The sequence below is a fragment of the Juglans microcarpa x Juglans regia genome, chromosome 4S (assembly GCF_004785595.1).
Source record: "Juglans microcarpa x Juglans regia isolate MS1-56 chromosome 4S, Jm3101_v1.0, whole genome shotgun sequence".
Classification (NCBI taxonomy): Eukaryota; Viridiplantae; Streptophyta; class Magnoliopsida; order Fagales; family Juglandaceae; genus Juglans; species Juglans microcarpa x Juglans regia.
The window spans coordinates 23,162,272-23,185,380 of record NC_054601.1 but is presented as its reverse complement, the minus strand read 5'-3'; the positions used below and the strand labels follow the sequence as shown (position 1 = coordinate 23,185,380).

Genomic DNA, 23,109 nt, shown 5'->3' with positions numbered 1-23,109 from the left:
AACGTTTTAAAAGCCCTTGTTGTTTCCTTTTTCCCTCATTTCTTTTTCTTCCTGCGCCGTTTTCTCTTCCCTCTTTGTGCGATACTTCCCTCTTTTCTCTGTGTGTGGTTTTCACTAGATTTCTCTCAAGAAATCTTATCTTAATCACGGTAAGTCTCTCATCTTTACTTCTTCTCAGTCATTTTTTGTTTTTATTTTCCATTTCCATCATGCATTTCCATAAACATGTATTTTGGTAATTAGGAATTTTGTTTTGGATTTCGAAATGGAGAATTTTTTTGGGGGGTGTTTGTTGTTTGGTTGGAACCCCTTGGTTGTCCATTGCCTATTGTCTTTGTATTTAGGAGGTTCATGGAACTCCCATGGGGTTTTTCAATTGGTTTTTGCTTGAATGCACTCCAAGTGCTCGGTGAAATGCCTCAATGGTGTTTTGGTTTCACTTTTTCATCATGCATTATCATAGCATTGTTCCCATGCTCATTTCATGTCTATCCTAGTGTTGGGAGGTGTTTGCCATGAAATTGATTTGTGTTTAAAGATGGTTTGTCTTTAGGAGGGCCATGGGACTTCCATTGGGTTTTAAAACCCAACCTTGGAATGTTTTTGTTGGTATTGAAATGGGTTGTGCAATTGTGTTCTTGGTCATGTGCATTGTGCATTTTGAAATGTGTTTGGCAAAGGACATTTGACATGTGCATTGGATCATGCATTGGGCATTTTGCATTTTGGACATGCATAGATCGAGTCTTAAATACCTTTAGCCTTGTCTAACAGTCACTGATTATGTCCACAGCAAAAGTTATGTCTCGATGTGTTCGTCCACGCCAAAATCCTCCTACCCCCGCTCAAGCACATTTCCACAATTCTCGGGCACGAGAGCTTTACACTCAAAACTTCTCTCACCGTTCGCTTATTGTTGAGCGTGAAGTCTCCCTTGGTGAGCTTACTGAGACTTTTATTCCATGTATTTTTTAGTCTTGCCAGTGGCAGGTCTTGTCCACTGGTCATCCCACTCCTTCTGAGGAGATGGTTCAGGAATTTTACTCCAATATTTATGCCATCTCTGATGATGGCTCTTTCGATGTTAGTCTCCGGAATATCGTCTTCCGGGTGACTCTGATCATATTAGCAGACTTGCTAAATGCCCCGCGTGTGTCAAATCCTACGTATCCCTATACACGGACATCTCCTCCCAGTCCGCCAGTCATTGCTCAATGTCTGTATGGTACGCCTACTAGTTGGATGGTGAGTCACCACTTCTAACTGTGAGATTTCCACCTGAATATCTCATTCTAAGTAGGATTGTCCTTACAAATCTATATCCTACTGGTCATCAGAGTGATGTGGGTCTTGACCGTGCCACTCTTCTATATGCACTAATCAATGATGTCTCCATGGATCTGGGGAGTCATCTGTGCTGGGTTTTGCTTGAGGCTTTTAATTCTCCTAAAACACGATCTGGTTTGCCATTTTCCTACATCATCACTCGGTTAGCCATCTCCCAGTCAGTTACGTTTCTTCCTCATGAGCCTAGAATTCCTCTTAAGGCTCCTATTGGTCGTAGGACCATGCAACTGAGTCGTGCTCACATTGCCCCTCACCCTCTGAATGTTGAGCATCCTCCACCACCCTCATCTCAGCCATCGAGCTCTCGGCCATCCAGCTCACAGCCTCATAGCTCGGCACCATCCATATCGGCACCTGGTTTGACCGAGCCCAACCTTCAGCAGGTCCTTGAGTACCTTGCTCGCCTTGAAGACCAATTTGATAGGCTTGATGCTAAAGTTGAGAGCCTGCAGTTGCTTCTAACTCAACGCTTCAACAATATAGAAGAGCACCTTGATGATAATGGCGGCAGTCAGAGTGATGGTGATAATTAAGACCCTTGGCTTGTTGTGACAAAAAGGGGAAGTAGTATAGATGTAGGGGGAGTAGCAAGAAAGCAGTAGGGGCAGCTTTTGTTTTGTTAGTAACACATTATTTTGTGGGGGAGCAGCTTTTGTTTTTGTATCACATGCTGCTCGTGCTTCTATTGTTTGTCTTATTGAACTCAATGTCTGATTAATTTCTTAATGAAAAGTCTTATGAAAACTGTGCTACAGACATTCTTTATGCTTATGAGATTATTTCTTGCATATTTTTGTTGGTACGTTTAACCATTTGCTAAGTGTTTGCAGAAATATCTCAACGTGTTCAAGACTATACCTGAATCATGGGAATCCTGTTTGGGGTGTGTCAGGATTAGGTCCTATGTATAGTTAGAGGTTTTGTCACATAAATGCCAAAGGGAGAGATTGTTGAGGAAAAATTTAGTTGATTGGCATATTCTTGTAAAAACCTGTGTAAAATTGAGTTGTAACAAGTGTTGAAGCGGTTTTTTGTAACATGAAAAAGATTGAAGTGTGCTCAACACGACTCGACTGGCGCTCGACTGGCGCTCAAGAGGAACCCATCCAAAAAGGTTCGCTCGATGTGCGCTCGATGTAGAGCTCAAGCGGAACCATCCAGAGAGGTTCGCTCGATGTGCGCTCGACATGGCGCTCGAGCAGAACTCTTCCAGAGAGGTTCGCTCGATGTGCGCTCGACTCAGCGCTCGAGCTGAATCCATCCAGAGAGGGTCGCTCGATGTGCGCTCGACTCAACGCTCAAGCTGAACCCATACAGAGAGGTTCGCTCGATGTGCGCTCGACTTAGCGCTTGAGCATAACTCTTCTAGAGAGGTTTGCTCGACTTGCGCTCGAGCCAATGTTCAAGACAACTTAAAATTTAAGATTTTGAGCACCATGATTTGTTGGACTATATATAGAACATCTTATTTCTGTTTTTGGTGTGGAGAAACAGAGCAAAAAAACCTTAGTTGCCAAGAGCCATAGAGAGAAACCTTTCCTTACCTTGTGAATCTCTCTTGGACAAACACATCTCCATCACACCACACTCAAGATCAAATCTTATTCAAAGTCTATTGAAGTGGATGTTTTTGATTGGCCAGAAGAGTCCGGAGCTGCTGTTAATGCAGAAATCGAGAGGTAGTCCTAGGAAGCTATAGAAGGTCGGAGTTCCGGCACTACATGCTTGTAGAGATAAAGTGGGTCACTTGTGATATTGCAAGCCAAGTTTAGCCACTACAAAGGTTTTGTGAGTGTCTCTAAATTGGTTGTAATAAACTTTTTCTATAGTGGATTTTAGGTGGTGCCTTACACCCGGAGTGGTTTTAGAATTTGAAAAAATTCTTCAAATGAGTTTCCACTTCGTGACCAAAATTATTGTGTTGATTATTTGTGTTAATTGATTAACTGTTTATTTGTCTCTTTTATTGAAAAGACCTTCAAAATTGGATTACAACTCTTCACCCCCTCTAGGTGTAGTGATTGGTAGAACCACTGCTTTTTCAGTTGGTATTAGAGCGGGTTCACTTCGCTGGGATTAAATTCTTGAGTGTGATCCTGTTGTAGTGGTTCAAATGGATAAGTCTCAATCTCTCACATCGCCACCATATTTTGATAGAAACAACTACGCTTATTGGAAATTTTAAATGAGAGCATTCCTAAAATCTGTGGATGAACAAGTGTGTGTTTCCATAACAAAAGGATGGAGAGAACCAGTTACTATTATTGAAGGAGTTTAAACCCCAAAAGTGTGGATAATTACTCTATGGATGAAATAAATGAGTGTGGTTGGAATAACAGAGGCCTGAATGTGATTTTCATGGCTGTGTCCCAGGAGGAGTTCAAGCGAATCTCCATGTGTGAGAATTGCAAAGAAGGTTGGGACATTCTTGAGGTTACCCATGAAGGTACCAAGGTTGTAAAGAATTCTAAGTTTCAAATGCTGACCACGAGTTTTGAAGAACTTAGAATGAAGGATGATGAAACATTTGATGCTTTTTATGTCAAACTAAATGATGTTGTCAATTCTCGTTTTAATTTAGGGGACAAAATTCTTGAGAACAGAATTGTTCGAAAAGTCCCCAGATCTCTTCCTGAGAGGTTTCGCCCTGAAGTTACTGCTATTGAAAAAAGCAAAGATTTGGACAGTATGAGAATTGAAGAGTTGGTGGGCTCTCTACAAACATATAAACATACCCTTTCTGTGGACAAGAAACACAAGTCCATAGCCCTCAATACCATTAGAGAGAAGTCAAATGAGTCATCCGATGAGTCGGTTATGAGTGACAAAGAAATATCATTCTATGCTAAAAAGTTCAGGAAAATGTTTGTGGCTAGAAACAACAAGAACCAGAGGCCAGAGAAGAAAAAATTTGAAAGATATAATAGAGGCTCAAGTTCAGCGAACAAAGAGAGAAGCACTGAGAAGTACACTAGAGCAAATAAAGACAAGATACAATCAAGGGTGCAGTGTCATGAATGTCATAGATTTGGACACATTCGTCTGGAATGTGCAAATTACAAAAAGTTAAAAGAAAGAGCTAAGATTGCATCTCTAAGTGAGAGTGAGTAAGAGTCGAGTGAATCATCAGATAACTCTTCTCCAAAAAGAAATCTTAACTACATAACATTCACTGCTTCTGTTAGCAGCAAAAGTCAATGTAGTGAACCAGTGTCTGATGATGGGAGCATATCTAGAAATGAATTTGAATATGAAGATCAGTTGCAAGAAGTCTACAAGAAGTTGTACAAGGAATGTGTTAAATTGAGAAAACGCAACAAAACGCATATTGAGGAGATAGACTTCAGCAAATGAGAAAATGAAGGGCTTCAAGGCAAATTAAATGAAGCCATTGGTCTAGCTGATCAGTTGAAAATGAGGAATATTTCTCTAGAAGAGGAATTAAAAAATCAAGAAAGTGATATGATTTTGCTGAAGGATAAACTAAAATCTTTGTCTACTGGGAAAGAAAAGCTGGATGAAATCCTGAGGTCAGGAAAGCCTCCTGGTGACAAGAGTGGGCTAGGATATGATGTAGAGAAATCTGATGCAGCTACTACCTCAAAAGTCTGCTATAAAAATAGGAGGAAAACTGTGTTTGTTTCAGGAAAACTGCTAATCCATCTGACAAGGGTAACAAATCCTCGTATGTAAAAATGGGTATTCAGTCTCACGAGAAGTCAAGAGTTCAAAATACAAGCCCTGTTTGTCACCACTATGGTAAGACTGGTCATGTTGTAGCAGACTGTTTTAAATTGAAGAGATATACCATGTATGATCATACACACTCTCAAAGTAAAAATGTGTACTCTCCAAAAATGGATAAAATCTCATAACTACTCTTAAGTATGCCTCATCTTTCAGGGGACAAAGAGATCGCAAAGAGAACTACGTGTGCCATAATTGTGGTAAGGCTAGTCACATTCAACCAAACTGCTATGAGCTTAGGAGGAATCCCATGAGAGATGGAAATAGCGAATCAAGAAGAGGGCATTTGAATCTTTGGAGTCAAGTCAGGGCCTTAACTAGACAAAATGAGATGCTCAATATCAAGATAGACCAACTGTCAACTAACAAAAAGGACAGCTCTCCAAAAGTTAGAAACACGTGGGTCAGAACTGGAGAAAGACACATGTGCCATGTGGCACACATTGCTCTAAAGACCAGAGACACCTATATGTGGTACCTTGATAGCGAATGTTCTCGCCACATGTTAGGTGATAAAAGTCTATTTAAAACGGTTGAAGAGTACAAGTGTGGAAGAGTAACATTTGGAGATGGTGGAAAAGCTGATATAATAGGAAGGGGTGAAATTGAAATACCTGGACTGCCCAGCTTGAGAGAAGTCTTGTTTGTTGATGGATTAAAAGTAAATCTCCTCAGTATAAGCCAAATGTGTGATAATGGTGCAGAAGTCCGTTTTTCAAAAGATATGTGCATTGTTTCAGATAATAATGGAAATTGCATGATACAAGGAACAAGGACATCTGATAATTGTTATGGCATCTCCCCTAGACCTCAGTAAAGTTGCAATAGTGCTAAGAGTGAGGCTATTGACCTTTGGCATCAAAGACTTGGACATGTGAATCATAAAAATCTGTCTAAGATTGCCAAGAAAGAGATGGTGGTAGGATTGCATGAGCTGGGTAAAGTAAAGACTCCTGTGTGTGGGTCGTGTTAATTGGGAAAACAAGTTAGAACAGCTCACAAGAATACAACGGCTATCCTAACCGAACGACCATTAGAGTTGTTGCACATTAATCTTATGGGACCCTCTAGAACTGAGAGCCTGGGGAGAAAGAAATACATACTGATAATGGTAGATGATTTCACCAGATACTCCTGGGTAGAATTTCTGAGAGAAAAAAGTAAAACTTCTAATGTGATTAGAACTTTGTGCAAGAAACTTCAGAATGAGCAAGGGAAAACAATAGTCAGAATTAGGAGTGATCATGGAAGAGAGTTTGAAAACTCAAATCTTGAGAGTTTCTATGATGAAGAAGGTATCAATCAAGAATTTTCTACCCCTATCACTCTACAACAAAATGGAGTGGTCGACAGGAAGAATAGAGTTATTCAAGAAATGGCACGAGTCATGATACACAGTAAAAATGTACCTACTCACTTCTGGGGAGAAGCTGTGAACACAGTATGTCATATTGTGAATAGAGTCTATCAACGACCAAGTACTTCCAAAACACCATATGAGATGTGGAAAGGAAAGAAACTTAATGTGAAATACTTCCGGGTGTTCGAAAGTAAATGCTACATTTTGAGAGATAGGGAAAACTTAGCTAAGTTTGACCCTAAGAGTGATGAGGGAATATTTCTTGGATATTCCAGAAACAGTCGTGCTTATAAGAGCTACAATCTACGCACCCAAACTGTTATGGAGTCCATAAATATGGTGGTGAATGATGCTCCTGGAGAGAGAGATTGAAAAAGGAAGAGCCAACTCACCCATCGAGTGAAACTGGACAAGAAGATTTTGGTGCACTAAATGAGAACTTAGAGACCTCTTCAAATGAAAAGGTGAGTAACCAAAAGGAGCCTTCTTCAAGAGTAAAGTTAAATCATCCCCAAGATAACATCATAGGAAACATAGATGAAGGGATGAGGCTGAGGAGGAAAGTGATAAATCAGTTGGCTCACTCAAGCTACATCTCACAAATTGAACCAAAAAGAGTCAAATAAGCCTTAAATGATGAGAATTGGTTGAATGCTATGCATGAAGAAATAAACCAATTTGTGAGGAACAATGTGTGGTATTTGGTGCCAAGACCAGAGAATCACAATGTGGTGGGCACTAAGTGGATCTTTAAGAATAAGTCGGATGAGAATGGTAAAATAGTGAGAAATAAAGCAAGATTAGTTGCTCAAAGGTATGCCCAAATGGAAGGAATAGACTTTGACGAGACCTTTGCTCCGGTTGCCAGACTTGAATCTATCCAGATATTGTTAAGCATTACATGCCACATGTGTTTTAAGCTGTATCAAATGGATGTCAAGAGTGCATTTTTGAATGGGATCCTCCAAGAAGAAGTGTACGTCGAACAACCAAAGGGCTTCAATGATCCAAAATATCCTAATCATGTCTATAGGTTGAAGAAAGCCTTATATGGTTTGAAACGAGCTCCTAGAGCTTGGTATGAGAGGCTAACTTCGTATCTAGAAGATCACAATTTTCTGAGAGGAAGTGTTGACAGGACACTATTTATCAAAAAAGTTGGAGAAGACATGACAGTTGCTCAAATCTATATGGATGACATTGTATTTGGATCATCTATTGATGCCCTGGCTCTTGAATTTGGTGAAGAAATGAAAAATGAATTTGAAATGAGCATGGTAGGTGAACTAACCTTTTTCTTAGGACTCCAGGTGAAACAGTTAGATAATGGGCCGTTTATATCTCAATCCAAATATGCAAAAGAATTAATCAAAAAATTTGGATTAGAGGGGAAAAGTCATGCCAGAACCCCCATGAGCACGAGTGTTAAGCTTAGCACTGATGGGTCAGGCAAGAATGTTGAGCAATCCTTGTATAGGAGCATAATTGGGAGTCTACTGTATCTCACTGCAAGTAGACTAGACATCGCTTTTAGTGTTAGGGTCTGTGCTGCCAATCCCAAGAAATCACATTTGGTAGCTGTAAAACGCATACTTCGCTATGTGAATGAGACAATCAATTATGGGACCTGGTATTTTAGAGACTCTAATACTGAGCTTGCAGGCTATTCAGATTCTGATTGGGCAGGTAATATAGATGATAGGAAAAGTACTTATGGTGGGTGTTTCTATGTCGGCACAAACCTTGTTGCCTGGATGAGCAAGAAGTAAAACTCCATATCACTGTCCACAGCTGAGGCTGAATATATTGCTACAAGCAGCTGTTGCACGCAATTGTTGTGGATGAAGCAAATACTATGTGATTATGGCGTTACTCAAGGTGTGATGAGCATTTATTGTGACAATACCAGTGCCATAAAAATTTCAAAAAATCCTGTCCAACACTCTAGGACCAAGCACATTGACATTAGACATCATCTTATTTGGGAGCTGGTAGAAACACATGTTGTGACTCTTGAGTACATTCCCACCGAACACCAACTAGCCGACCTTTTTACTAAACTATTGGATGGGCTTCGGTTTGAATTACTTATAAAGGCTATTGGTATTTGTGCACTGACATGAGGGCTGAAACATGCATAACATGCATTGCATGCTTTACATGCATTTATTTTTGTTATTTTGTGGTTATTCGTTTTCGTATTTCATTTTTGTTATTACTGCATTTACATGCACTCCATGGTTGTGATATAAGTTGTTAGTGCTGTTAATTCTAAAAATCTAGGTGCATATGTCTTTTGAGAATTGTATCATATATCTATGGTTTACAAATGTTTGGAACATGAGTATCTTTTGTAATTTTTGACTAGCATCACACACTTCGCTCCCTGCTTGGTCAATCGACGTTTCACCACTGTGAGTTTTGGGGAGGCAATCAAAAGTATTAGGAAGCTCTACCTGCACACAGAATTGACCACGGGCTAGACAACCTCACCATTGTTCTCTTGTGCAAAGAAAAAGAAAAAGAGATGATGTTGTAAATAAAATAAAAATAAAAATAATAAAAATAATAATAATAATAATAATAATAATAATAATAATAATAATAATAATAATAATAATAATAATAATAATAATAATGATAAAGAAGGGAAAACAGGTATCTTGATATTGATACAGGTAATCAAACAGAAGCATCCAGGTTCTAGCAGCATTAGGTTTGACTTTCTGCATCTTGGAAGAACTTCCCAAACACTTATGGTTTCTTGTACAGCCCAACCCCTCTCACACTTTTCGGTTGAAATTTCTTGATTGAGCAAGGACTTTATTAACACACGTGTCTTTATTACTTATGGTACTTTGTGTTTATTACCTACGTGTTTTATGAGGATATGATGCTCTTCTACATTTGATATATATTTTTTATTTGAAAATTGACTTCATTAATATTTGCATTACATTGAAATTTTGAAGCAGGAAGTGAAAATTTTGGGCTTCCGCTCGAGCGAAACTTAAACTCCGCTCGAGCGAAAACGTTTTAAAAGCCCTTGTTGTTTCCTTTTTCCCTCATTTCTTTTTCTTCCTGCGCCGTTTTCTCTTCCCTCTTTGTGCGATACTTCCCTCTTTTCTCTGTGTGTGGTTTTCACTAGATTTCTCTCAAGAAATCTTATCTTAATCACGGTAAGTCTCTCATCTTTACTTCTTCTCAGTCATTTTTTGTTTTTATTTTCCATTTCCATCATGCATTTCCATAAACATGTATTTTGGTAATTAGGAATTTTGTTTTGGATTTCGAAATGGAGAATTTTTTTGGGGGGTGTTTGTTGTTTGGTTGGAACCCTTGGTTGTCCATTGCCTATTGTCTTTGTATTTAGGAGGTTCATGGAACTCCCATGGGGTTTTTCAATTGGTTTTTGCTTGAATGCACTCCAAGTGCTCGGTGAAATGCCTCAATGGTGTTTTGGTTTCACTTTTTCATCATGCATTATCATAGCATTGTTCCCATGCTCATTTCATGTCTATCCTAGTGTTGGGAGGGTGTTTGCCATGAAATTGATTTGTGTTTAAAGATGGTTTGTCTTTAGGAGGGCCATGGGACTTCCATTGGGTTTTAAAACCCAACCTTGGAATTGTTTTTGTTGGGTATTGAAATGGGTTGTGCAATTGTGTTCTTGGTCATGTGCATTGTGCATTTTGAAATGTGTTTGGCAAAGGACATTTGACATGTGCATTGGATCATGCATTGGGCATTTTGCATTTTGGACATGCATAGATCGAGTCTTAAATACCTTTAGCCTTGTCTAACAGTCACTGATTATGTCCACAGCAAAAGTTATGTCTCGATGTGTTCGTCCACGCCAAAATCCTCCTACCCCCGCTCAAGCACATTTCCACAATTCTCGGGCACGAGAGCTTTACACTCAAAACTTCTCTCACCATTCGCTTATTGTTGAGCGTGAAGTCTCCCTTGGTGAGCTTACTGAGACTTTTATTCCATGTATTTTTTAGTCTTGCCAGTGGCAGGTCTTGTCCACTGGTCATCCCACTCCTTCTGAGGAGATGGTTCAGGAATTTTACTCCAATATTTATGCCATCTCTGATGATGGCTCTTTCGATGTTAGTCTCCGGAATATCGTCTTCCGGGTGACTCTGATCATATTAGCAGACTTGCTAAATGCCCCGCGTGTGTCAAATCCTACGTATCCCTATACACGGACATCTCCTCCCAGTCCGCCAGTCATTGCTCAATGTCTGTATGGTACGCCTACTAGTTGGGATGGTGAGTCACCACTTCTAACTGTGAGATTTCCACCTGAATATCTCATTCTAAGTAGGATTGTCCTTACAAATCTATATCCTACTGGTCATCAGAGTGATGTGGGTCTTGACCGTGCCACTCTTCTATATGCACTAATCAATGATGTCTCCATGGATCTGGGGAGTCATCTGTGCTGGGTTTTGCTTGAGGCTTTTAATTCTCCTAAAACACGATCTGGTTTGCCATTTTCCTACATCATCACTCGGTTAGCCATCTCCCAGTCAGTTACGTTTCTTCCTCATGAGCCTAGAATTCCTCTTAAGGCTCCTATTGGTCGTAGGACCATGCAACTGAGTCGTGCTCACATTGCCCCTCACCCTCTGAATGTTGAGCATCCTCCACCACCCTCATCTCAGCCATCGAGCTCTCGGCCATCCAGCTCACAGCCTCATAGCTCGGCACCATCCATATCGGCACCTGGTTTGACCGAGCCCAACCTTCAGCAGGTCCTTGAGTACCTTGCTCGCCTTGAAGACCAATTTGATAGGCTTGATGCTAAAGTTGAGAGCCTGCAGTTGCTTCTAACTCAACGCTTCAACAATATAGAAGAGCACCTTGATGATAATGGCGGCAGTCAGAGTGATGGTGATAATTAAGACCCTTGGCTTGTTGTGACAAAAAGGGGAAGTAGTATAGATGTAGGGGGAGTAGCAAGAAAGCAGTAGGGGCAGCTTTTGTTTTGTTAGTAACACATTATTTTGTGGGGGAGCAGCTTTTGTTTTTGTATCACATGCTGCTCGTGCTTCTATTGTTTGTCTTATTGAACTCAATGTCTGATTAATTTCTTAATGAAAAGTCTTATGAAAACTGTGCTACAGACATTCTTTATGCTTATGAGATTATTTCTTGCATATTTTTGTTGGTACGTTTAACCATTTGCTAAGTGTTTGCAGAAATATCTCAACGTGTTCAAGACTATACCTGAATCATGGGAATCCTGTTTGGGGTGTGTCAGGATTAGGTCCTATGTATAGTTAGAGGTTTTGTCACATAAATGCCAAAGGGAGAGATTGTTGAGGAAAAATTTAGTTGATTGGCATATTCTTGTAAAAACCTGTGTAAAATTGAGTTGTAACAAGTGTTGAAGCGGTGTAACATGAAAAAGATTGAAGTGTGCTCAACACGACTCGACTGGCGCTCGACTGGCGCTCAAGAGGAACCCATCCAAAAAGGTTCGCTCGATGTGCGCTCGATGTAGAGCTCAAGCGGAACCATCCAGAGAGGTTCGCTCGATGTGCGCTCGACATGGCGCTCGAGCAGAACTCTTCCAGAGAGGTTCGCTCGATGTGCGCTCGACTCAGCGCTCGAGCTGAATCCATCCAGAGAGGGTCGCTCGATGTGCGCTCGACTCAACGCTCAAGCTGAACCCATACAGAGAGGTTCGCTCGATGTGCGCTCGACTTAGCGCTTGAGCATAACTCTTCTAGAGAGGTTTGCTCGACTTGCGCTCGAGCCAATGTTCAAGACAACTTAAAATTTAAGATTTTGAGCACCATGATTTGTTGGACTATATATAGAACATCTTATTTCTGTTTTTGGTGTGGAGAAACAGAGCAAAAAAACCTTAGTTGCCAAGAGCCATAGAGAGAAACCTTTCCTTACCTTGTGAATCTCTCTTGGACAAACACATCTCCATCACACCACACTCAAGATCAAATCTTATTCAAAGTCTATTGAAGTGGATGTTTTTGATTGGCCAGAAGAGTCCGGAGCTGCTGTTAATGCAGAAATCGAGAGGTAGTCCTAGGAAGCTATAGAAGGTCGGAGTTCCGGCACTACATGCTTGTAGAGATAAAGTGGGTCACTTGTGATATTGCAAGCCAAGTTTAGCCACTACAAAGGTTTTGTGAGTGTCTCTAAATTGGTTGTAATAAACTTTTTCTATAGTGGATTTTAGGTGGTGCCTTACACCCGGAGTGGTTTTAGAATTTGAAAAAATTCTTCAAATGAGTTTCCACTTCGTGACCAAAATCATTGTGTTGATTATTTGTGTTAATTGATTAACTGTTTATTTGTCTCTTTTATTGAAAAGACCTTCAAAATTGGATTACACCTATTCACCCCCCCTCTAGGTGTAGTGATTGGTAGAACCACTGCTTTTTCAATTTTGAAGTAAGAGTCATTCGAGTCGAGGTCACCAGAACAAATAACATAGAAACACTGCCTGATAACAGAAGCACATCCTTCTTTCTCTATACTCACATGATACAACCCAATAAGTTGATCTAAATATATTATTACACAAGTTACATTTCTCTGTCGGGATTATCGCTAGTTACAGAACGTAGATGTCATTCGTATTTGTGGATTTTTCTTTCTTGATTCCTCGCCAAAAGTACCATTTTGACAACGTTTGGCACTCCGTTTAGAATATCATGAGTTACAGAGAAACTTTTTATATTTATCATTTGAACAAATGTTGAGAGCATTTGATAACTGTAAGATGGTGATGGATGCACTGATTTGATATGAAAGTGTATTTTGATCAAAAAGTCATAAATCGATTGAACTTAGATAGCTTGAAATTATCAGATAACATAGTTCCAAACAGGACAACAAGTATCGACGAATATGAATATTAGAACCAACTGAACAAGGAAACACTAGGGCTCGTACCTGCAATTGATCGAGATCGAGATGGATAAGGCAAATTCTAGATAGAGATGAAGAGAGAAGGGCTGTGAAATATTAGGGTTTAGATTTAGTCGACTTCGAGGTAGAAGAGAGAGAGAGAAGGTTAGGGGTGATGTTGACCAAGCGATTTCTTGCCTCTGGTGGCCTTCGGTACCTTGGGAGAATGTGCAGGTGCTGCAATGGGAAGGTGGTATGGAGAAATGAAGAAATGAAAGGAAGAAAAAAATGGGGGAGAAGAAATGTGGAGTAGAAATATTGCGGGAGGAAGAAAGGAAAATGCGGTCGGGAGGAAGTATCAAAGGAGAGAGAAAATATTTTTTAATCAATTTGGTCTAGTTACAGTGACCACTAAATATGAAAAATGATAATCGCAGTCGTGAGTGTGCAAGCGCCGCGTTGAAAAAAGTGAATAAATACTGGAACCATATAAAAAAAATTAATTTTTTAATGGTAGACCCCACTTTTTTTTCAAGTGACTGTACGGTGTTTACGCACTCCACGACTATATGTAGCATTACTCACCAAATATAACCATCAATCCTAAAACACTATAGCTAAATGTTATATCTTTTGGATTTACATAATCCAATGTAGACTATTTTTAGGGTCTATTAGCCAAACTCCTCATTGGATTTGTATTTGCATAATCCAATAAAAATGCTCTAAGAGCATTGGCAATGGCTAGGTCCAAAGTTTGGCTAGAATATCAACTTTTGGCTAGGTGAATCCACATTAGACTAGTCATCTTCAAGTCAAAATAATAATATAATATTATATCAACTTTTTTAGTTGTAGCTAATTATTAAGGATCAAATTAGAATTTTATGAAGCTAACAAACATATAATGTTAACCTTTCTTCCACCCAACAATCACGACTAGATATCTTTAAATTAACAAACACTTTCACAGCTAGATAGCTAATAACTCATCTTGAACCTCCTGCAACTTCTCGACGGGGAGAAAGCAGACATCGTCAATGTCATTGGAATTCACCACCTTAACCATCTCTGGGACCTTGGGTTTCTTTCCCTTTTCCGCAAACATTTTTCCAAAAATCCGTCCCTAAATTATTATTGGGAAAGAGAGGGAGACGGAAGTTGAACAAAAAAGGTGTTAATAGACCGCCCAGGAGATAGAAGTTGGCCAGAGGGTTTTCAACTCTCAAAATATATCACTTGTTTGGCCTGGAAGAAGATGGGAAAGAAGACGACCTCGGAGAGAAGAGGGTCGAAGGAGGAGCAAGGGATGAAGACTCGAGAGGCAACAGAACTAGGAAGCTTGCGGGTTGAAGATAGAGAAAAGAACGAGGGAAAGATAAAGGGGGAGGTTGATGAAAATAATAAAATAGTCTGATGGAGGGTGAACAGTGTCTCGCCAACAATGGAGAGCCCTAAAAAATTACTATAACTCATATGTTGAGCTTTGGACCATTGGCTAGTCCAACATAGATGTTTTTTCTCACATATAGCCAAATTATAGATTTATATGGACATTTGGTTAAGTCATTACCAATGCTCAATGCTCTTAGGATTGAGTTATGTAAACGTTAGCTAAAACAACTTTCAGCTAAAACTCCCAAAAAAATTAACTAGTACTGTTGCATAAATAAATAATAGATTAATATTTTCTCTCTCTCTCTCTCTTCCTTAATTTGATTGCTCTCTGCATTCTCTCCCAATGAAGAGATGAATTAATAATAAATTAAAGAAAGAAATAATCTATTTAATTATATAAAAGCCAAGTTTTAACTTGCTGAATTGGCATTCCGTCCTCAAAAATCGGCTAAACAATCCAAAAATTATCAGCACATCTTACAAACCAGCAAATCGTTTATTTGTAAAGGTTCAAGCAGTGCAATGAACTAGCAAAGTTGCAAACCGTTTATTTGCAAAGAGTCAAGAGGTGCAATAATTCAGCATATTTACAAAGGGTCAAGCGTGCAATTGTCAACGTGCTCTATAGTTTATTTGCAAAGTTCGTAGTGATAGTTAAAAACAAATGGTGAAGCACTCTGTTTTGCACCTCCGAAACAGAGTAACCTTTCCCCCACAACCAAGCCACCCCACGGCGCCAGACTTTGAAGAACCAAACGTCAATCGCTGGAAAAGATTTAGAGCACGGCTTAGACGTCAATCGATGTAAAAAAAAATAAGAGCACCGCTTAGAAGAATCTGATTCAGGACTACAGTTAGCCATAATTCCTTTTATTTGCAAAGAGTCGAGAGGTGCAATGATTCAACATATTTACAATGGGTCAAGCGGTGCAATTGTCAACGTGCTCTATAGTATATTTCCAAAGTTCGTCGAGATAGTTAAAAACAAATGGCCAAGCACTCCCATGTAGAGAAACAAGAATCAGAGAAACCACTCCCAAGCACACTTCCAGACCTAAACCCGTACCATAGAGAGGAGAGTTCCTCACCGAGAGATCGTTACTTGTGGCGACAGCCTGGGTGACTATCGACGGCAGCACGGCTGGGAGTGGTGGTAGAGCACGAGGAGAAAAGAAGGGAGAGCGAACTGTCATTCACGGCGGAGAGAAAGAGAGAGAGAGAGAGGCAACGGCTTGGGGGTGGCGTGGCGTGCTCGGTGGCGCTGTCTATGCAAGTGGCGACGTCGAGGTGGGGCTGGCGATGTGGCTCAAGCTGGGGAGAAAATTCCTCTGTTTTTGGTGGTGTAAAACAGAGCACCCCGGGCTCGATGTCCTCGGCATTGAGTAACTCCTCGACGAAGAAGACGATGAGGACTGCGACGAAAACGACCTCCCACCCACTCTGCCTCCCGAGGCGGCAAAAGCCGAATTGGGGTCATACATTAACAACAACCCCAACAACACAGCGGCAATCGCCGGTTTTCTCAATGCCTTTATGGCGTTATATACAGTATTGGAAACAATATCAAAGGGCTTCATACAGTTTTCATCATTAATAGACCCATACTGATCAAATCCCGGGTATGCTAAATGCCTGTTCTTTATTTCTCTCTCTCAATATTTTTTTTCCTCACAGATCGTCAACTTCGTTTATGGTGTTCTGGTATTTGGCGAAATAGACTGATTTCATTGACGGGTTTTGCAGGGCAGAGGCTGTTTAAACGACTATGGCATGGTTTTTTTATACCTCCTTCTTTTTCGGGAATGTTGTTGTGTTATGACAATGAGAAGAAGTCGGTGTGGGAGTACTCACTGTTTTCTACGGCGAGAGGCAATATGTCACGATGCCGATGGCGAGAAGCCCTAACAGATGGGGGAAGAAGTCGTGTCAAGGGGTATGTGGAAGAGTGCCGAAGTGTGTGGAAGTGAAGTAGTTCGTGGAATTGAAAGTGACTTTAAGTGTCTAAGAGAGACGACGTCGATCTCATTCAATCAGAGTACAAGGTGCTTTAACACAATACCATTTTCACGCGGTCATGGAGTCACAGAAGTCACTATATACTGCCTGTTTATAAATATGGGATAAGATACTATAGCACATGAATAGAATATAGGTTGAGTTTGTTGTTGCGATCGGCAATGCAGGAACTGAGGCATGGTTCATTGATTCCTTTGAGGAATGACGAAAAGCCAGAAACCTTAGCAACTTTGTATTGCTTGGACATTCATTTGGAGGGTATGTTGCAGCTAAATATGCTCTGAAGGTAATCGCTTCCTCCCATCATTGTTTGAGTTCTAGAATTAATATAAAGTATCATTTCTGAATTCTGATACTAATTTTCTTTTTTTAATCTTTAGCATCCCGCTCATGTTCAGCACTTGATTTTAGTTGGACCTGCTGGATTTTCATCAGAGTCAGATGCCTCTAAGTCGCTTATCGGGTTCAGAGCGACATGGAAAGGAGCAATTCCGAATCATTTGTGGGAGTCTAATTTTACTCCTCAGAAGATCATCCGGTAAATATTTGTTATCCTTTACGGAGTTTCGTTTCTGGATCCTTAAATTTCCAGTTGCGTAGGAATATTTTTTTTTTAGACTTCCTTCCAACTTTTCTTTAAAAACTAAAAAGTGTCGTGAAATTGGCAAGGTGGAGCATATGTTTTCTGTGTCATACTAATATAATCTAATTTACAATTATATACATATATATATATATTACATTTTAATATTATAAATTGATTATGAAATATTTATTGGTAAAGTGAACTCCTTTATATATTCATATTCTATTTTATATATATTTGATATTTTTTTTTTAAAGTTGTGAAAGTGATTATGTATAATAAACTATTTAGAGTTACAAAATTCAGCATAAATAACGTTCCGTGCGTTGCGCGGGTTATAGGCTCGTAATTAATGGTATGGAGGAAAGTTAGCTAATTCAATGCGGAGAGTATTACGTACAAGTTATGCAAACCAGAAAGTCGTTCCATATATTTTGCTAAATTTGTCTAAATTCTTATATTAACGATCGAGGCCATACTACTAAATACAATTTAGTAGTATTTCTCAATTAGGACTTCCCAGAACAACTTTGTAATGATCTATACATCCAGTTCAAGCTGGCTAGCCTGCCATGTAGGAGATCATGCCTTATGAATTTCAACAATATTGCTAATTTATAATACATCACTACGGACAACATTTAATTGCATACCAAAAAATCAATTGGAGACATACCTGACGTCATTGAGCATTGCTCCTCGTAACTGTCACTAATCCCTCCCACCTTGATTCCTTCGTGCTTGTCGTCCTTGATTCCTGTGTGCTCGCCTTCGATGATTCTCTATTCTTAAGTATGTCCGAGGGAACATCTTAAAAACAATGTCGTCGACATGTTTATAGTAGCGTTTCCTCCACCTCTTCCAAAATATAAGAGGTCCAATAAAATCCCGAAGCCAAAAACAAATCCCAATTCAACACTTAAGAAGTCCCAATCAATTGAATTCCAGTGAGATTCTTTAGATGGAGGAGGTGGCGGTCCCAATTCTTCAGGTATGCATTTTTCTTTCATGGGAAAGTCACATAACCGTATATTTCCTTCAAATGAACTTTCTGTAAATGTAGTAAATTGCTTGATCTGTGGAATCTTTCCCACCAATTGATTGAACGAAAGGTTAAGGGTTGACAGGAAAATAAGACCATATGCAAGTTGGAGAGGAATCTCTCCAATAAGCTTGTTGCTCGACAAGTCTAGTGACTCAAGAGCAGTAATGTTTCCTAAAGCTTGTGGGATTTGACCTGTAAAAGCATTGTGAGATAAGTTGAGGGCATATAGGTCTTTGAATTCTCCTATTTCCGCAGGTATATGTCCGTCAAAACTGTTGCACGACAGGTCAAGTGAGGTGTAGATAGTTAGGACCTTCACCAACTCCAATTCTTGACCTTTTAATGTAAGATTGACCCTAATTTGAGAGATGTAAACTGGCACTGCCTTCTTCGTGGAGGCATAACTTACATAATAGTCAAGTCCAGCATTATTTTCGGTTACTATCATTCCCTTCCAGCTAGAAAAGTAACGTATTGGAAACTTACCAACAAAATGGTTTGAGGCCAGGTCTAAAATTTGAAGGTTGGACCAGGTGGTATTAGCGTCTAGACAATTAATAGACCCATAAAATTGATTAGATCGCAAAATAAGGACTCGCAATGTGTCTATGCTCTTCAAATAACATGGAAAGGTATCCTGAATGCGGTTGTTCCCAACGTCTAAAACCTTCAAATATGTATTGCACTTGGCTAGGGATTTTGGTAGCTCTCCTTCCAGTTGATTTCCATTCAGAACCAAAGTTTGTAAAGAACATGAGTAGTCTGAAAAAAGAATCAGGAATTAATCCAGTAAGATTGTTTCCCCCTAAATCCATCACGCTTAGATTTTTACTCATTTCAATTAAGCATTGGGGAATAGTGCCAATCAAGTGATTATGGGACCAGTCTAGAGCATCAAGATTGGTAGCGCTGCATAGTGACGTAGGAATAGTCCCGTCAAATTTATTCCTTGAAACAGTGAAGAATTCATAGACGTTTAGAAAATGCAATGGGAGAGTTAAAAGTTGACCTTGGAGCTGGTTGGAGTGAAGGTCTAGGAGGCTCAACGAGGATTGGGAAGTGTTGGGAGCATTTAAATTCACATCTAGAGTCTCTAGACAATTATGAGAAAGATTCAAAATCTGAAGATAAGGAAGTCTCCAGATCCAACTAGGTATTTCCCCATGAATCATGTTGTCAGAAATATCTACTGCCCACAATTGAGAATTATTCCTTGAGGAAATGGGAAACTTCCCGGTCAGACGGTTATTCTGCAGCACCACGATGCTGAGATTGGGCAAACCGAAAAGGTCTCTTGGCATTGAACCGTTGAGAAAGTTGTGCCCCATTCGGATATCATTCAGCGACTCGCACCTCCCGAGTGAGTCCGTGATTGGACCGAACAATAAATTTCCCTCAGTAAACAGAACCTCAAGCCGATTCCCAAAACACATATCAGGAGGCAGAGTACCATTCAGTTTATTCCATGAAAGATGAAGAAGCTGAAGCTTCCCATTCTTTCCCAGCCTCTGAGGAATGATCCCGGTAAAGTTGTTCAACCACAACTCCAACACCTCCAGCTCCGGCATGTCGCCAATAAACTCAGGAATAGCGCCGTGGAGTTTGTTTCCAGACAATTGCAGCAGCCTCAAGCTCTTCAGCTCGGCAAACGACGCTGGAATCTCACCTGTAAAGTTGTTCCGCCCCAACTCCAACACCTCCAGCTCCGGCATGTCGCCAATAAACTCAGGAATAGCGCCGTGGAGTTTGTTTCCAGACAATTGCAGCAGCCTCAAGCTCTTCAGCTCGGCAAACGACGCTGGAATCTCGCCTGTAAAAACGTTATTCGACAAGTCCAAGGATTTCAAGCTCACCGAATTCCAGATCTCCGGTGGTATCTCGCCGGATAAGTTAATACGGTTTCTGGCTTCGAAATGAACTAGTTCCGATAGGTTCCAGATCTCCGAGGGTATGCCACCTTCGTACATATTGTATCCAATGTAGAGCTCCCTGAGGTTGGTCAAGTTTCCAATCTCCAACGGTATAGGACCTCCGAGACAGTGATGGAGGATTTGACGGAGAGGAGGGCTCTGTATTCCGGGAGGAGGTATCCGCTAGAAAGGGTTGGATGGACATGGAGGAGGCACAGAAGCAGAAGCGAAAGGAGGAATTGCATTTTCATTTTTCTCTTTAATTTCTTGATTTGGTTTGGAGAGGGAATGAAGAAGTAGATATGGAGCGAGAATGAGAAAGATGTTTGTAATAAGTCAAGTGTGAACTTTGAAGCCTTTTATAAAGGTCATTTGGGAAAAAAAAAAAAATTAAACGATTTTTTTAAACAAGACCTTTTGATTTTGAAGTTTACTAAAAAGATAATCAAAACTCTTCGATTAATATCAACAAAATGCCCCTGTTAATGGTCATTGCACATCAGTATTTATAGTAAATCTTTAATTATAAAATATTTTAGTTATTAGTGTTTAACTTATTTATAACTTATTTGTATACTAATCTTATTTCTAATTTCTAATTATATGATATTATATTTTACTAAATTAGTATTATGTGTTATTAATTTATATTCTAGAGTTATACTATAATGTCTAATTACATGTTTTTATACTAGTGTTTAATTTATTTCTAACTGAATTATATACTAGACTTTGTAGTGTCTAATTACATGTTATTATACTTTAGTAAATGAGTATTATGTATTATTAACTTATTATATTAGACTTATCTCAATACTAGTGTCTAACTCATTTCTATACTTGATTATGTATGTTAGTAATACTGTGATGTTTACAAATACTATTATTAGTCTATTTATATTATAGGGTAAATATATTATTTTATAATAATTCGCTCATACTAATATATTATTAAATTTAACAATATAAGTTCTAGTTATATAATTATAAAACTATACTAGCATATATGATCAATATATAGATAAATATATATTCTTATAGCATATGTACAATATTGGAGATAGATTCGGAGTTGGAGTTGGTCGGGTGATGCTTTTAACTCTAACTCTGACTTCAACTAAAAAATTAAAAAAAATAAAATCAGACTCCGAATCATTTTTATTGGAGTTGGTGCGGAGTCGGATTTTTAAATTTTTTATTCATTCCTATTAGGATCAATAGTTATGATTGTTTTACTCTAACTGGGTCGATCTCATTAGATTTTGTGAATTTGAAATTTTTAAACCTTTTCTTTTCCAATTACAAGCAAAACTATACTAAACATATTTACAACTTATTAAGTTTTGTTATAATAATATGCAAACATATTATTTGTACATCAATACACCCAAATAACGAATAATAAATAAACAAATAGTTACAAGAATCAAATAACAAAAAATAAATAAACAATAATTCACATATATTTTTGTGGAGATTGACACGATTCTCTTTAGACCACACCATTAGGCATTAAGATATAGTAGTTTTAATTTTTCTATTTTCTCCTTTTCTGTATTTTTTATACTTACAACAGAAAATAATTTCTTTCTTTTCTCCGCACGCTCCCTTTCATACTTGTCTTTTTGACTAACTTTGCATTTCTCAACTTTCGATTAATTCAAAGGGACAGTTTTGTTGGTTAACATGGAGATACCTTGTTACGATTGGGTATGAGGTAATATCAGATATTTTATGAATAATAAAAAAAATAAGAAATAATGAAAAAATATTAAATAGTAATAAATAGTAGAATAAAATAATAAATAATAAATACTAAAATAATAATAATAAATAATAATAAAGTATGCTGAGAATAACTATTCAAACTGGCAAGATGGATCTCATTCCTATTGGAACTAATCCGAGTCACACAAATCATGTCGGGTTCATATTATTTTTATTTGTTAGATTGTAAATTAAAAAGGTTGTTGGGGATGGAGGAATCTTCTTGGAATACTTCTTTGTTGACAAAGTCTAGTGGCTCCCAATAATCAAGACGATCAGTCATATCTTCGTAAAGCTTGTTGGATGCTGGATTAACTTATAAGATATATTTTTCATTAATGATCCTAATAATGTTGGAAGATAGGTCTTAAGATTCTTTTACTTTTATTTTTTACCTTGTAACTTTAAAAAATCATTAGATTGGATCTCATTTCTATTGGAACTAAATCCATCATGCCTCATATTCAATGGGTCCAGTTCCAACAGAAAAGTAAACCCAAGCTTATAAGAACATGTGTAAGTTAATGTTACCATAACAAATCACCTTGAGTTCATATTTTTTTTTTTATGAAAAATGATAGTTACAGTTGTGAGTGTGCAAGCGTCTCGCAAACATTTTAAAAAAGATGAATAAATATGGTATTCATATGAAACAAATAATAATTTATTAATAGGAGACCCTACTCTTTTCAAAGCAACTGTATGACATTTGCATATTCCACGACTATATGTAGCATTCCTCTTTTTTTATTGTTAGACTTTTGAATTAAATAATTAAATTCATCATTTCCAATCAACGAGATGTTTGGATTCGAAGATGACTTGAGATGACTTGAAATGAGTTGAGATGAGTTGAGATAGATTGTGAATAGTAATGAGATGAGTTGTGAATAGTAGTAAGATTTGTGAGTTAAAGTTGCTGAATAGTGATGAATAGTAGTGAGATGAGCTACGAATCCAAACGTCTCTCACGAATAGGAACGAGAAATAATGCTATGTTGCGCAAATATCGACGACTCTCACATATGCTTAGCTGAACTTGCAA

The 23,109-nt window shown here is 38.7% G+C and overlaps 3 protein-coding genes across 4 annotated transcripts in view; all 3 read right to left on the bottom strand.

The window, feature by feature from the left end:
- The window catches only part of LOC121262558 (leucine-rich repeat receptor-like serine/threonine-protein kinase BAM2), a 100,260-nt gene that overhangs the window by 26,994 nt on the left and 50,157 nt on the right, over window positions 1–23,109 (bottom strand). The window lies entirely within an intron of this gene.
- Window positions 1–23,109, bottom strand: part of LOC121262559 (leucine-rich repeat receptor-like serine/threonine-protein kinase BAM1) — a 119,923-nt gene that overhangs the window by 72,518 nt on the left and 24,296 nt on the right. The window contains exons 2-3 of one of the 2 annotated variants that reach the window (XM_041165082.1): window positions 20,198–20,425; window positions 18,019–20,053 (exon numbers count right to left, since the gene is read on the bottom strand). In XM_041165082.1, the coding sequence (XP_041021016.1) occupies window positions 18,963–20,053; window positions 20,198–20,425 (1,319 nt within the window). In that variant the 3' untranslated portion in view covers window positions 18,019–18,962. The remainder of the gene's footprint in view (window positions 1–18,018; window positions 20,054–20,197; window positions 20,426–23,109) is intronic. The other variant, XM_041165081.1, reaches the window with a different exon arrangement.
- Window positions 17,883–18,835, bottom strand: LOC121262156 (receptor-like protein 20). The gene is made up of 3 exons (XM_041164562.1): window positions 18,245–18,835; window positions 17,996–18,124; window positions 17,883–17,909 (listed from the first exon to the last, which is right to left on the bottom strand). The coding sequence occupies exons 1-3, from the start codon at window positions 18,833–18,835 to the stop codon at window positions 17,883–17,885; spliced, it is 747 nt and encodes a 248-aa protein (XP_041020496.1).